This window comes from Peromyscus eremicus, chromosome X, assembly GCF_949786415.1.
Source record: "Peromyscus eremicus chromosome X, PerEre_H2_v1, whole genome shotgun sequence".
NCBI classification, from domain to species: domain Eukaryota; kingdom Metazoa; phylum Chordata; class Mammalia; order Rodentia; family Cricetidae; genus Peromyscus; species Peromyscus eremicus.
The window spans coordinates 89,511,059-89,527,934 of NC_081439.1; the positions used below are offsets into that span (position 1 = coordinate 89,511,059).

At 39.8% G+C, this 16,876-nt stretch overlaps 1 protein-coding gene across 1 annotated transcript in view; it reads left to right on the plus strand.

The window, feature by feature from the left end:
- The window catches only part of Col4a5 (collagen type IV alpha 5 chain), a 211,377-nt gene that overhangs the window by 65,698 nt on the left and 128,803 nt on the right, over nt 1-16,876 (plus strand). Inside the window, exons 3-4 of the mRNA XM_059251446.1 lie at nt 8,981-9,070; nt 15,166-15,210. Of these exons, the coding sequence (XP_059107429.1) occupies nt 8,981-9,070; nt 15,166-15,210 (135 nt within the window). The remainder of the gene's footprint in view (nt 1-8,980; nt 9,071-15,165; nt 15,211-16,876) is intronic.

Genomic DNA, 16,876 nt, shown 5'->3' on the forward strand with positions numbered 1-16,876 from the left:
CAAAGGGAGAAGAATACTATTTGACAAAGAATTTTTAAAAATCTAAGCAAGGGCAGGTAGGATAAGTCAGGGTTGTTTTTTTTAAGTTTGTCCTTCAGAAATAGGCATACCATTTCACATTCAGTCTATGAATATGTGAAAATTACAGCACAAATCTATAATGGTTTAAAAGGATTAAACGAATACCTAGGAAGCCAAGGTAGGTACATGACTAGTGTTAGCTTTTCTTACTATTCATTTTAGAAATTAGGTAGAAAACCCTACTTTTAGCCCATTCTTACACAGGAAAGCTATAATTTTTTACTTTAGCAAATGTTCTACGTTTGAAAATCTCAGGATTGTTCTTCTAATTCTTTTTGCTACTGTATATTATTTGATTTTCTGTCTCAAGTTCTATGATAATGTGAGAGAATTTCAGGATATAACATTAAAAGGTATAATGTCCTATTGATATCAACATAATTAAGCTTCCTCCCTTTTCTTTTAAAAATTTTACTTGTGTATACATATACATACATATGTATATGTAACAAATATCATTAAAGAAAAAGAGGCTATCAATTTGAGAGGCGAAGGGTATGAGGGGATTGAAAGGTGGGCACCAGGGAGGAGCTGGAGCGAAGAAAGGGAAGGGATAGATGATGTAATTCAATTTCAATTAAAATGCACAACATGATCCCTGGGCACCAGCCACTCCGGGGAAGACCTGCCCAACTTGGGCCCAGGTTCTGGACCCCGGGCAGGTGCCCTTCTACCCCAACCGGGAAGGATCCCCTTCTCCAAGACCCTTGGCAGACCCTGCAGTCTCCACGCCCTGCCCCCACGCCCATCTGCCTGAGCCCCAAGCCTCTTCCTGAGACTTAGAGGCCGGCCCCCAGCTCCCATCTTGCCCAGGACTTCCCTTCTGAAGCACAGGTGAGTGCCCTAGCTTGCCCCCGACCCCATCCCTGGGCACCAGCCACTCCGGGGAAGACCTGCCCAACTTGGGCCCAGGTTCTGGACCCCGGGCAGGTGCCCTTCTACCCCAACCGGGAAGGATCCCCTTCTCCAAGACCCCTGGCAGACCCTGCAGTCTCCACGCCCTGCCCCCACGCCCATCTGCCTGAGCCCCAAGCCTCTTCCTGAGACTTAGAGGCCAGCCCCCAGCTCCCATCTTGCCCAGGACTTCCCTTCTGAAGCACAGGTGAGTGCCCTAGCTTGCCCCCGACCCCATCCCTGGGCACCAGCCACTCCGGGGAAGACCTGCCCAACTTGGGCCCAGGTTCTGGACCCCGGGCAGGTGCCCTTCTACCCCAACCGGGAAGGATCCCCTTCTCCAAGACCCCTGGCAGACCCTGCAGTCTCCACGCCCTGCCCCCACGCCCATCTGCCTGAGCCCCAAGCCTCTTCCTGAGACTTAGAGGCCAGCCCCCAGCTCCCATCTTCCCCCGGACTTCCCTTCTGAAGCACAGGTGAGTGCCCTAGCTTGCCCCCGACCCCATCCCTGGGCACCAGCCACTCCGGGGAAGACCTGCCCAACTTGGGCCCAGGTTCTGCTCCCCGGGCAGGTGCCCTTCTAGCCCCACTGGGAAGGATCCCCCTCTCCAAGACCCCTGGCAGACCCTGCAGTCTCCACGCCCTGCCCCCACGCCCATCCGCCTGAGCCCCAAGCCTCTGCCTGAGACTTAGAGGCCAGGCCCCCCAGCTCCCATCTTGCCCAGGACTTCCCTTCTGAAGCACAGGTGAGTGCCCTAGCTTGCCCCCTACCCCATCCCTGGGCACCAGCCACTCCGGGGAAGACCTGCCCAACTTGGCCCCAGGTTCTGCTCCCCGGGCAGGTGCCCTTCTAGCCCCACCGGGAAGGATCTCCTTCTCCAAGACCCCTGGCAGACCCTGCAGTCTCCACGCCCTGCCCCCACGCCCATCCGCCTGAGCCCCAAGCCTCTTCTTGAGACTTAGAGGCTGGCCCCCAGCTCCCATCTTGCGGTGGATTTCCCATCTGGAGGAGAGAGAGAGAGAGAGAGAGAGAGAGAGAGAGAGAGAGAGAGAGAGGAGAGCACCCATCCTCCCCCGGACTTCCCTTCTGAACAAGAGCTTCCATCCTGCCCCGGACTTCCAATTTGGACAAGAGAGCTCCCATCTGGACAAGAGAGAGAGACTTCCTGAATCTGTCAGCTCTGAACCAAGTGTGCGGATAAGGCCAGGAACGAACCACAAGGAGATGGGCAGACGTCAAGGCAGAAACACATACAACAAAATGAATAGTAATACACCATCACCAGGCCCTAGCCCTCCTCCAACACCTAGACCTGAACATCAGAAATTGGAAGAAGCAGAAGAAAATAGCCTTATGAATGTCATCATGAAGAAGCTAGAGGCTCGTGTAGAGGAAAAGACAAAAAAATGTGAAGAACGCTGTAAACAACTAGAGGAAAGGGCAAACAAATTAGAAGAAATCAATAAAGTCCTGGAAGAGAACAATAAAATACTGAAAGAAAATCAAGAAAAATCAATGAAACAAATGAAGGAAACAGTCCAAGACCTGAAAAAGGAAATAGAAAAAATGAAGAAGACACAAACAGAGGGAATGCTGGAAATAGAAAATCTGAGAAAACGATTGGGAACTTCAGATGCAAGTATAATCAACAGAATGCAAGAGATGGAAGAGAGGATCTCTAGCGTTGAAGATACAATAGAAGAAATAGATTCATCAGTCAAAGAAAACACTAAAGTCAACAAAGTCATGAACCAAAATGTCCAAGAAATTTGGGACACCATGAAAAGACCAAACCTACGAATAATAGGGGTAGAAGAAGGAGAAGAATACCAACTCAAGGGCACAGAAAATATATTCAACAAGATCATAGAAGAAAACTTTCCCAACTTAAAGAAGGAAATGCCTATGAAGATACAGGAAGCCTATAGAACACCAAACAGACTAGACCCCCAGAAAAAGTCCCCTCGCCACATAATAATTAAACAATTAAACGTACAGAATAAAGAAAGAATATTAAGAGCAGCAAAGGAAAAAGGCCAAGTGACATATAAAGGCAAACCTATCAGAATAACACCCGATTTCTCAATGGAGACTTTGAAAGCCAGAAGGTCCTGGACAGATGTAATGCAGACATTAAGAGACCATGGATGTCAGCCTAGACTAATATACCCAGCAAAACTTTCAATCGTCATAGATGGAGTGAACAAGACATTCCATGACAAAGCCAGATTTAAACAATATTTATCCACAAACCCAGCCCTACAGAAAGCACTAGAAGGAAAATTCCAACCTAAGGAAGTCAGATACAACCTCGAAAACACAGGCAATAGATAAAGCCACAGCAGTAGACCCCAACGAAGAAAAGTACACACACATCACCACCAAAAAATAACAGGAATGAACAATCACTGGACATTAATATCCCTCAATATCAATGGACTTAATTCACCTATAAAAAGACATAGGCTTACAGAATGGATACGAAAGCAGGACCCATCTTTCTGCTGCATACAAGAAACACATCTCAAATTCAAAGATAGACACTACCTAAAAATAAAAGGCTGGGAAAAGACTTTCCAATCAAACGGTCTTAAGAAACAAGCGGGTGTAGCCATCCTGATATCCAGCAAAATAGACTTCAAACTAAAATCAATCAAAAGAGATCAAGAAGGGCATTACATACTCATCACAGGAAAGATCCACCAAGATGAAGTCTCAATTCTGAACATTTATGCCCCAAACACAAGGGCACCCACATATGTAAAAGAAACATTATTAAAGCTTAAATCACATATAAAACCCCACACATTAATAGTGGGAGACCTCAACACCCCACTTTCACCACTGGACAGATCCCCCAAATCGAAACTTAACAGAGAAATAAAGGACTTAATTGATGTCATGACTCAAATGGACTTAATCGACATCTACAGAACATTCCATCCTAACAAAAAAGAATATACCTTCTTCTCAGCACCCCATGGAACCTTCTCTAAAATTGACCACATACTTGGTCACAAAGCAAATCTAAACAGATACAAAACAATTAGAATAACCTCCTGTGTTCTATCAGACCACCATGGTCTAAAGTTGGATTTCAACAACAACAAAAACTACAGAAAACCTACAATCTCATGGAAACTGAACAATACCCACCTGAATCACCAATGGGTTAAGGAAGAAATAAAGAAAGAAATTAAAGACTTCCTAGAGATCAACGAAAATGAAGACACCACATATCCAAACCTATGGGACACTATGAAAGCAGTACTAAGAGGGAAATTCATAGCACTAAACGCCCACATAAATAAGCTGGAGAAATCTCACACTAGTGACTTAACAGCACACCTGAAAGTTCTAGAACAGGAAGAAGCAAAGTCTCCCAGGAAAAATAGATGCCAGGAAATTATCAAAGTGAGAGCTGAAATCAATAAAATAGAAACAAAGAGAACAATACAAAAAATTAATGAAACAAAGAGTTGGTTCTTTGAGAAAATCAACAAGATAGACAAGCCCTTATCCAAACTAACCAAAAGACAGAGAGAGAGCATCCAAATCAACAAAATCAGAAATGAAAAGGGGGACATAACAACAGACATTGAGGAAATCCAGAGAATCATCAGGTCATACTTCAAAAACCTCTATTCCACAAAACTGGAAAACCTAAAAGAAATGGATAATTTTCTGGATAGGTACCACATACCTAAATTAAATCAAGACCAGATAAACTATTTAAATAGTCCAATAACCCCTAACGAAATAGAAACAGTCATTAAAAGTCTCCCAACCAAAAAAAGCCCAGGACCAGATGGTTTCAGTGCAGAATTCTACCAGATCTTCAAAGAAGAGTTAATACCAATACTCTCTAAATTGTTCCATACAATAGAAACAGAAGGAACATTACCAAACTCCTTCTATGAGGCTACAATTACCCTGATTCCCAAACCAAACAAGGATACAACAAAGAAAGAGAACTACAGACCGATCTCCCTCATGAACATTGATGCAAAAATACTCAATAAAATACTGGCAAACAGACTCCAAGACCACATCAAAACAATTATCCACCATGATCAAGTAGGATTCATTCCAGGGATGCAAGGATGGTTCAACATACGAAAGTCTGTCAATGTGATACACCATATAAACAAACTCAAAGAAAAAAACCACATGATCATCTCACTAGATGCTGAAAAGGCATTTGACAAAATCCAACACCCCTTCATGATAAAGGTCTTGGAGCGATCAGGAATACAGGGAACATACCTAAACATAATAAAGGCAATTTACAGCAAGCCAACAGCCAACATCAAATTAAATGGAGAGAAACTCAAAGCAATTCCACTAAAATCAGGAACGAGGCAAGGCTGTCCGCTCTCCCCATACTTATTCAATATAGTACTTGAAGTTCTAGCCAGAGCAATAAGACAACATAAGGAGATTAAGGGGATACAAATTGGAAAGGAAGAAGTCAAGCTTTCCCTATTTGCAGATGACATGATAGTATACTTGAGCAACCCCAAAGATTCCACCAAGGAACTGATACAGCTTATAAACACCTTCAGCAACATAGCAGGATACAAGATCAACTCCAAAAAATCAGTAGCCCTCCTATATACAATGGACAAAAAAGCGGAGAAGGAAATCAGAGATACATCACCCTTTACTATAGCCACAAATGACATAAAATACCTTGGGGTAATACTAACCAAGCAAGTGAAGGACCTATATGACAAGAACTTTAAGTCCCTGAAAAAAGAAATTGAAGAAGATGTCAGAAAATGGAAAGATCTCCCATGCTCATGGATAGGCAGAACTAACATAGTAAAAATGGCAATCTTACCAAAAGCAATCTACAGATTCAATGCAATCCCCATCAAAATACCAACACAATTCTTCACAGACCTGGAAAGAATAATACTCAACTTCATATGGAAAAACAAAAAACCCAGGATAGCCAAAAGAATCCTGTACAATAAAACAACCTCTGGAGGCATCACGATCCCTGACTTCAAGCTGTACTATAGAGCTACAGTAATAAAAACAGCTTGGTACTGGCATAAAAACCGACATGTGGACCAATGGAATCGAATTGAAGACCCTGATATTAATCCGCACACCTATGAACAAATAATTTTTGACAAAGAAGCCAAAAGTGCACAATGGAAAAAAGAAAGCATCTTCAACAAATGGTGCTGGCAAAACTGGATATCAACATGTAGAAGGCTGCAAATAGATCCATATCTATCACCGTGCACAAAACTTAAGTCCAAGTGGATCAAGGACCTCAACATAAATCCAGCTACTCTGAACCTGCTAGAAGAGAAAGTAGGAAGTAGTCTTGAACACATTGGCATAGGAGACCACTTTCTAAATAGAACACCAGTAGCACAGACACTGAGAGAAACAATCAATCAGTGGGACCTCTTGAAACTGAGAAGCTTTTGTAGGGCAAAGGAAACGGTCAACAAAGCAAAGCGACAGCCTACAGAATGGGAAAAGATCTTCACCAATCCCACATCTGACAGAGGACTGATATCCAGAATATATAAGGAACTCAAGAAATTAGACATCAAAATGCCCAACAGTCCAATTAAGAAATGGGCTATAGAACTAAACAGAGAATTCTCAACAGAGGAAACTCAAATGGCTGAAAGACATTTAAGGAATTGCTCAACATCCCTAATCATCAGGGAAATGCAAATCAAAACAACTCTGAGATACCACCTTACGCCTGTCAGAATGGCTAAGATCAAAAACACTGAAGACACCTTATGCTGGAGAGGATGTGGAGCTAGGGGAACTCTCCTCCACTGCTGGTGGGAATGCAAGCTTGTACAACCACTTTGGAAATCAATATGGCGATTTCTTAGAAAATTGGGAATCCATCTCCCCCAAGATCCAGCTATACCACTCTTGGGCATATACCCAAGGAATGCTCAACCACACCACAAGAGCACTTGTTCAGCTATGTTCATATCAGCGTTGTTTGTAATAGCCAGAACATGGAAACAACCTAGATGCCCTTCAACTGAAGAATGGATAAACAAAATGTGGTACATATACACAATGGAATACTACTCAGCAGAGAAAAACAATGACATCATGAGGTTTGCAGACAAATGGATGGATCTAGAAAAAATCATCCTGAGTGAGGTATCCCAGACTCAGAAAGACAAACATGGTATGTACTCACTCATAACAGGATACTAGATGTGGAACAAGGATGACTGGACTGCTACTCACATCACCAGGCAGGCTACCTGGAAAACAGGACCCCAAGAAAGACACAGGGATCGCCCAACGACAGAGAAATGGAATGAGATCTACATGAACAGCCTGGACAGGAGTGGGGGTAGTGAAGGGCGAGGGTCGAGGGAAAGAGAGCTTGGGTGAGTGGGAGATCCCAGCTGGATCAAAAACAGAGAGGGAGAACAAGGAATAGGAGACCATGGTAAATGAAGACCACATGAGAATAGGAAGAAACAAAGTGCTAGAGAGGCCCACAGAAATCCACAAAGATACCCCCACAACAGACTGCTGGCAATGGTCGAGCGACAATCCGAACTGACCTACTCTGGTGATGGGATGGCCAAACACCCTAATTGTCGTGCTAGAAACCTCATCCAACTACTGATGGATCTGGAGGCAGAGATCCATGACTAGGCCCCAGGTGGATCTCTGGGAGTCCAATTAGCGAGAATGAGGAGGGTTTATATGAGAGAGAATTGTTGAGACCAAGGTCGGATAAAGCACAGAGACAAATAGCCAAACAAACGGAAACACATGAAATATGAACCAATGGCTGAGGGGTCACCAACTGGATCAGGCCCTCTGAGTGGGTGAGACAGTTGATTGGCCTGATCTGTTTGGGAGGCATCCAGGCAGTGGGACCGGGTCCTGTGCTCATTGCATGAGTTGGCTGTTTGAAACCTGGGGCCTATGCAGGGTCCCTTGGCTCAGCATGGGAGGAGGGGACTGGACCTACCTGGACTGAGTCCACCAGGTTGATCTCAGTCTGTGGGGAAGGCTTTGCCCTGGAGGAGATTGGAATGGGGGGCGGGCTGGGGGGAAGGTGAGGGGGGCGGGAGGGGGGAGAACAAGGGAATCTGTGGCTGATATGTAGAACTGAATTGTATTGCAAAATAAAAATTAAAAAAAAAAAAAAAAAAAGTTAAAAAAAAAAAAAATGCACAACATTTTTAAAATTTAATTTTTAATTTGTGTGTGTGTGTGTGTGTGTGTGTGTGCACATGTCAAAGTGAGTGGAGGTCAGATGACAACTTTCAGAAGTCAGTTCTTTCTTTCCATGCTGTGGTTCCTGGGGACTGAACTTAGTCAGGTCATTAGGCTTGGTGGCAGGTATCTTTACCTGCTTAGCCACCCCACCAGCCAGCATCCTCTATTTTCAGTCTCTGGTTTATTCTTATTTATATCTGTAACACAGATATACACTGCTGTGCACATAGCATACTCTATACTTTTGACAGAGATATACTCTAAATACCAGCTGAAATGCTAACATGAAGCTATTTTGTACTTAGGGAAATATACTGGAACTAGATTTTTTTTCCTTCTTATTTTTCTATCTGAGTGAAACTTTCAGTCTGAGTTTTAGTCCTAGCTCTGCTAGTAACAGACCATTCAATAATTTGAGATAATCTAGCTCTTAAAATTGTGAAAATCTTAATTGTTTCCCTCTTCTTTATAATTGAGCTGAGGTTAAACTCTTGCCATTATGTTCTCACTTTATCTGTGATATACTGTTTAATCCTACAAGTACTAAAGAGATTATATCCACTATATATTATATATATTTTGGATGACTTGTGTTTTTCTCCTCACATCTTCTGGATTTGTCCATGTTAGTAGATACTGTGGACATATAGTATCATTATATTAAGTTGCTTTCATATTACAGTCACTTGAACTTTCAGAAATTCAACTATGCCTGTGCTTAAAAGTTCATAAATGACTTTCCTTTCCATTTTTCTTCAATTATAGGGAGAACGAGGATTTCCAGGTTTGGAAGGCCATCCAGGTTTGCCAGGATTTCCAGGTCCAGAAGGGCCTCCAGGACCTCGGGGACAAAAGGTATTTGTTTCCCTAGCAATCAGCAATAGCAGAGGAATTAACCCGCCCTAAATATAAGACAAAACTGTCAATCCAACTAAAAGCTCACTGAATTGTAATGAGAAATTATTGCTTAAATCGAACAACAGAATTAAAGGGACAGTTATTTTCTATTTTCTTTAATTTTCATAGAATTTATTTTGTAAATATTTTAATTGAAGTAGATTGCATTTTTCTCTCCTACTTTTCCTCTCTCAAGCTCCTCCCAGCTGCCCTAACTCAAACTCCTCCCATACCCCCACATTCTAAAGTTGATGACCTCTTTTTCTTTGATTATAGTTACATACGCAATACATGTGTGTTGCATAGACACACACACACACAGACACACACACAGACACACACACACACACACACACACACACATATATATATATATATATATATATATATATATATATATATATATATATGCAACCTACTGAGTCTGTTTTTGTTATTTGTATGCATATGGTTTCAGTGCTGACCACTCTCATTGGACAGCTAATCAGGGGGTGCACCCCTGGAGAGGCTAATTCTCCTCCAAGCAGTCATTAGTTGTTTGTAGTTCTTGGTCTAGCACTGGGACCCCATAAAATTGTCCCATTTCCACATTAATATGTCCATTGATGTTGCTATTATTCCAGACTTGATTGTTTCACACCGGACTTCTTGGTATAAGACTCTTTCCGTCCCCTTTTCTGCGATGTTCTCTGAGCCATAGATGGAATGGTGGTGTAGGGCTGCGGTCCCCACAAGACATTGATCTCCTCCCCCACAACCTCTCTGACCAGTTGAGGTTTTTTTTTATGGTGTTCTCCATTTGCTGTGGTGAGACGCTCCTTTGGTGAATAGTGGTAGCTATACTTACTCAGGAAAGGTGGATCTTCACTTTAGTGGGTTTTGTTTGTTTGTTTGTTTTTGTAATTTGGACATTACTACCATATTCAGATTTTTTGGAAGATGTTGTTTGTTGTATATGGTTGTTGGAATTGTTACATTAAACTTCTCCTGGGGAGATGCAAATAAACATCTTCTCACCCAAGATGGACACCAATGACAGACCAAAGTAGGATTTAACCAAATTTTAAGTTGGTGAGAACAATGAGTTTATTGGACTTGATAAACTGAGCATGAATAAAGGATTGCATACAGAAGTGTGGGTGACTCTAAAACAGCTGTATCATGGATAATGATTTCATGGAGGCTGCTGTTGAGTCCCACTTTGAATTAGCCTCCTAACTTTCTATGTACGCTGGCATCTCCCTAAATCACTTGCAGCTGCTGGGTGGGGGAGGGTCCATAGCTGGAATCTCAGATGAGGGTCTCTAGAATCATTTTTCCTCTTCCTACCAGGGAGTGTTAAAGCTCCATTATCATTATCATAGACCTTGTGTATTAGTTAGGCTTCTCTGGGGGAACAGAACAAATTGGATGATTATATATATTCCCCCATGAGTAAGGGTAGCATCTCCATGTGTATGTTAAGATGGGGACGTAGGAAAGATAATAGTGAATTTGAGACTGGGAGAAGTGTCTTCTAGTTTTTAATGGCTCTTTTGATTCAGTGTCCCCACTCTATTAGATAGACTAGTAAAGTGGTATGTGGAGGGGCCAGTTCTATTCACTTGCCCAAAAAGTAAAATTTGACTTAATGACATTTTTCCTCTAGCTTTATTATTTCATATAATGATGCTGTACCATATCTTTAATGGATATCACTGAGTAGTTTTCCAATAAGGAGGAAAATTAAATGCATGGAGACTTTTTATATATATTTAGTTATTCCAGAAGTTAGATGTTGCGAGAAAGATGACATGGTTGTGAGGAGATAGCTTTGTGGAATCCAGCAGTAAATGGGACCTGTGCTAAAATTCACTGAATAGAACGTGAACACTAAGGAAATACTAAGACTCTAAATGACTGCATAGAATTTTGTAGATGGGCCATTCAACTGAATTTCCTAGGTGTTATAACACAGCAAGAGCAACGGAATGATGCTTGCCACCCAGGAGTGCCTAAGAAGTAGCCCAGAGATCTAAAAGCAGTAAAGTTGATGGGATTGAGCACTAATATAGCAGCACAATGCACTGGAACTTAAGCACAGTCTTGTGGAACTCAAGGGGGACCACAAATTGATTAACTTTCAGCTGTGTTATGGAAATGGATGTGTTGAAATAGAATGTAATTTGAACCATAGAAAAAGCTATATTTCCTGAGTTCGAGTTTATCTGGGATCAGGGCCAGAGTTTCTTGCATGCCATGCATATTAAGAGTAAATATTTGTGTCTCATTAAAGGAAGTTATGTTAAAATGATTTTGAAATAATTTAGCATTAACTGAGACTGTTTAATGATAGTGTAACAGTTAATAAAGATGTGCTTCTGTGCAGATAAAGTTTAACCTTTGTTGCAACTCTTTTTCATTATTTATAAAGTGCAAATATATACTGCTTTCTAAACATCTTAGATTCTACACCTGAAAATGCACCTTTGTGTGCGTGGGTATTTGTGTGTGTGTAAAGTAAAAAAAAATAGAATTATTTTTTATTGGTATACTCCTATTTATGAAAGTATAGGTTTGTAAAATAAACTGGCCACTTAGCTCAGTTGGTGAGAATGTGATACTGAGATACATATATATAAAATAATACATATATATATGCATGTGTATTTGTATAAATGCATATATGTAATGTTGCAAAGGAGTTCTTTATTGAATAAAATGTGGTTCATTTTTATGGGTAATATATTCATTTTATTCAAGATAAATATAATGTATACAAAAAAATCTCTTTTCCACCTGTGTGCTCATTGGTCACTGAGTACATATCCATTCTTTCATCCCCTTTGTCTATAAAATAAGGTGTGTCATACTTAGTTTGTGTTTTTTTATATCAGTGTACCCAGAACATGTTATTCTTACTACATTCAATTTCATTGTCTATAAGCTATAATGTTGTAACCAGTTCCCTATATATGATTATGCAATTTTCAACAGTTTGCTGCTATAAGCCGTAACTGCTAAGATGTAAAACTTGGATTAACTCTTTTTTGCATCAATAAGCATGAATGTGTAAGATAAATTTTGAGAAATGAATTTTTGGATCACTGGACGGACACACACACACACACACACACACACACACACACACACATATGTATGCACATGTGATTTTTTTACAGATATTACCAGATTACCGCTTCTCAAACACATATAATTTACCTTTGTTTCAGCAACAAAAACAAAAATATATTTCCATACAGCTTCATCACTATTCCTACGAAACTTTTCTATTTGTCATTGTGGTAGAAGAGTGATCTTTCAGTGTGCTTTCAATTTGCATTTCTATTTTTATGAGTAAGAATAGGCTTCTCACAGATACAAGTGTCATTAGTCTTTTCTATGACCTGTATTTTCATATCATTTGCCCTTTTTCTGGTGGAGTTTTGGGATTTTCATACTTTGCTGACCTGTTGGTTAGTAAGATGATTTCTGTGTACATACTGTGAATTGCATCATTTTCCCACTTGTCCTTTGTTTTGCTGGGTATGTACATGAAAGTATATGCAATTCTAAGTCTCTGTTTTTCAAAGACCCTTTTCTTTTTTTTCATTTTTTTATTAAGAAATTTTCTACTCACTCTACATACCACCCACAGATCCTACCTCCTCTCACCCACCAGCCCTCTCTCCCAAGCCACCCCACATCCCCACATCCCCCAAATCAAGGTCTCCCCATGGGGAGTCAGCAGAGCCCAGCACACTGAGCCTAGGCAGGTCCAAGCCCCTACTCACTGCACCAAGGCTGTGTAGCACTTGGATGGGAGACCCTTTTCTTAAATCATATGGATTTTCAGCAGACCAAATCTTGTACACTTTAAGGTTATACATTAATTCTCAAACGTTTTCTTTCAGTATGTCAGTTTATTTTTTACCTGTGTGGAATCTATTCTGGTATGTGGTTTGTGATGTAAAATCCACCTTTATCTTTTTCTCCACTCATTTCCAATGCCATAGTCATGACATAGGAGTCATCCTTTATTTGTAGTTTCATTTTCCATGGTTTCAATTATGTGCCAGCCACTGTCTGAAAATAATTAACGGAAAAATTCTTAAAATTAATGGTTCATTGGTTTTAAAGAACTCATTACAGTATATTGCTATACTTGTTCCATATTATTCTTAGTTATTGTTAACTTCCTAAATGTCTATGTATTTTGTTGTATCTGTGTGCATGTACTGGCCACAATTTCAGGTACCTATGTGGGGTCTAAAAAGTTATCCTCCTTGGATAAGGAGTGGCTTCTGTATGCCAAATTCATATGAACTTCCTTTCTGATGGTCTTCCCAGTATTCAGTTTATTCAAATAAAAGACTCAAACTATTTGAATGATTGAAGCTTGTGCTCCACTTTTCTATCTGACTGGTAGTAGGGTCCACTCACTTCTCTCAGTTTTTCTCAGAGATATTGCTGGGGTTTTTCATATAAACTTTAGAACTTCTGTCTGGTTCTATTTTCATTGCATAAAATTTCTAACTAAATTGTGATTTGCTTTTTAAATGATGAATTCCTTCATTTAAGAACATAGAATTTCTTTTTTTATTATTTTACTATTTCTTTGTGAACTTCACAACTGTTTTAAACTATTCCTATTGTAAATCTTGTGCATTATTCACTGCCAAGTATTTTGTTTTGCCATTTATAGGTGGAGTATTTTCTTCTATTAAGTCTCCCAAATTGTTACTATAATAAAGCTGTTGACTTTTCAATATTAGTTTTATGTACAGTTGAGAATTACCATATTGTTATAGTTGTTTAAATATCTTGGTTTTCAGGCATACCATTGTATCATTTGCAAATAGTGGTTTTATCTCATCTTCTGTAGAATTTTCTGCTTTTGAATATAGTGCTAGGGATTAAGCTCAGGGCCTTGCATGTTTTAGGTAAATGTCCTACCCAGGGGTAACCTCAGCTCCATTTTTTCTCACTTTTCTTTCTTGTTGTTTTCTTTTAAGACAGTCTTACTCTGTGGTCTACCTGCCCTGGAACTTTCTATGTAGACAAGGCTGGCCTCAAACTTGTGGCAATTTTCCTGCTTTAGCCTCTTGAGTGTTGGGATTCCAGATGTCCTCCACAACTTCTAGCTTTCCAATTTTCTTTCCTGAAATTCTCACTCTGCTTTAACCTTGCGGCTTGGTCTAACTGGTGCAATGTTGAAGCGGTCTTGTCTAGTTTCTGCCTTCAGTGAGCAGACATAAACTATTTATTGAACAAGAAATCTTCTAGTTATTTTAACTGAGAATCAGAATTCATTTAATCTTCTTATAAATGCTTCTGCTTTGGAACAAGTACATCATTAAACTTTTAAAAAGGAGAATATTTTATGGAGACTTAATGGATTTTGCATTAACAATATCCATGTCATTGATGCCAGAACCTGGGGATATACTACTTTACGTCAAACGGTATTAGTTTTTCTTTATTCAAAATTTAAAAGAAAATACTTAATGGAAACTTCACTGAGATAAGATTTAAACATTTCAGTGATACAGGCATGACTAGAAATGGGTAGGTAGAATTTGCAAGGAGTAGAGAGCAGAAGCTGAAAAAGAGTTTATGGTGGTTAAGTTCTGCCAGTAGAAGGTGCTTTTTTAAATAAATGGCAAGATAAAAGCAGAAATTCAAGAGCAGCACATACAACTGAAGTTTAAATATGCCATAGAAACCGTCAAGATTTTGAGCTTTTCTTTTTTCTTTTTTTATGCACAAACGATTTCAGAAATAGCTGTATTGCTGTCTTAGCTTCATTTTCTTGTGTACCTCTTGTATAACTTTATGCATGGAAAGTTTCTTCTTCATGTCAGCAGTCTCTCCAGTAAAATAATGGCTTTTCTTGATATTGTTCATATAATTTACCAATGTCTTTAGTCTTAATAATAAATCTTCTTTGGGCATAAGAATTTAACACTAACTTGCAGATATTTTTACAAAAATTTAAGACTGCTATAATGGGAAATTAGTTATTTGATGACTGTTTTGAAGGACAAAAGAACTAAACATACTGTGTTTTTCAGGGTGATGATGGAATTCCAGGGCCACCAGGACCAAAAGGAATCAGAGTAAGCAATATTCAGTATATGGTAAATTCTTCCTTGATGTCAACAGATAAAAACAAGTGAAATGATAGGAGACAACAAGAAAAATACTAGTTATTGTTGCGCATACACATATACATACATTAAACACAACAATCTAAGTCCATTTAGTGTTGCTTTTATGTATACCATTTCAAGGCTGACCAGTTGTTACTGGATAATCAATTAGGAGGCTCATTCATGGGGATCATTAAGTCTACCTCTCTCCAGAGTAGTTAATTATCTGTAGTTCTTTGTATAAGAGTGGGGCCCTGTGAGATTTCCCTCATTCACATTAGCACATTTTTTCCTGAGTCACAATTGAAAGGTAATATCCACCCTTGTGGGGAAGTCAAGATCAACCAACATACTGTGCTCAGCTCACTTTCTAGTCTAGGATCCCCCTACCAGTGATCCTGACCACAATTAAAATGGATCTTCTCATACAATTAATATAATCAAGATAATCTTCACGGGCATGTCCAGAGTAGTGTTTCCATGGTAATTCTAGAGTCTGTCAAGTTGACAACTAAAGTAAAATATTACAACTATACTTCTCAGCTTGACACCTAAACACATGGCTTTTAAGCTGTAACTTTCCATGCCTTTTTCTCATAGGCTCATGAGAATGATATAATGTAAAACACATTCAATCTAACATTTAAAGTCCCCATAGTCCTAAGTCTCTTAGCTATGAGCTTCTATAAAATAAAAAACAAAATATATACTTATATACTTCCAACATAATATTAGCACAGAGTAAATATCCCTGTTATAAAATCGAAGAATTGTGACACAGCCACAAATAATCAGGTCAATGTAAAACAAAATCCAATAGAACAAATATCAAATCCTGAAGCTCCACGTCCAGCATCTGGGGCTTATAATGTAATTAACTGGAGTCCAAAACACATAAGCAGACCCACACACCTTCAGTTCTGCCACATGCAGCACACATAGAGTCTTTTCTTGGCTGGCTTTATTCTACACCCACAACTTTCCTTGGAAGCTGTCTCTTGTTCCTGTCATCTCCACTATCTTGGTGTTTCAACTGCAACTTAAAGTTTGTCTTTACAAGTTCACATATTGGCCTCTTAGGGATTCTTTCCAGGTGCATCAACAACACCATAAATCCTCTGGCCTTAGATTCTTTTTAAAACATTAGAGCAAGTCTCAGTGACCCACTTAATCTTGTATCTTTCATGCCTCTAAAACTTGTACAGTATGAACTACACTGCCAAGTTCTGCTGCTAGCTCTTGATGGAGCCTCTGATGGCTGGGATTTTGCTTTCAGGACACCTTTTCTTTTGTTCCAATGCAATGTAGGAGGTTCCTCTTCAGTAGTGCTGATCTCTTTAACAATAATAGCTATGTTATCAGTACCAGCCTGAATTCTCTCCTTCATTGAAATGTCCTCTGCCAAAGAAGTTAACCCATTATCTTTAAATTTACCTTCAATCAAGTACCTTCAGGACTTGAGCAGAATGAAGCCAGATTGTTGGCCAAAACATCACATTAATAGCCTTTAGCCCAGTTGTTGAGTCATTGTTCACTCTGACATCTCAATGACCAGCCCCTACTTTACACATTCCTCCCAGTTCTGCTTTTAGCGTTTAAGGACTTTTCTAACTGAACATTTCAACTCTTCCAC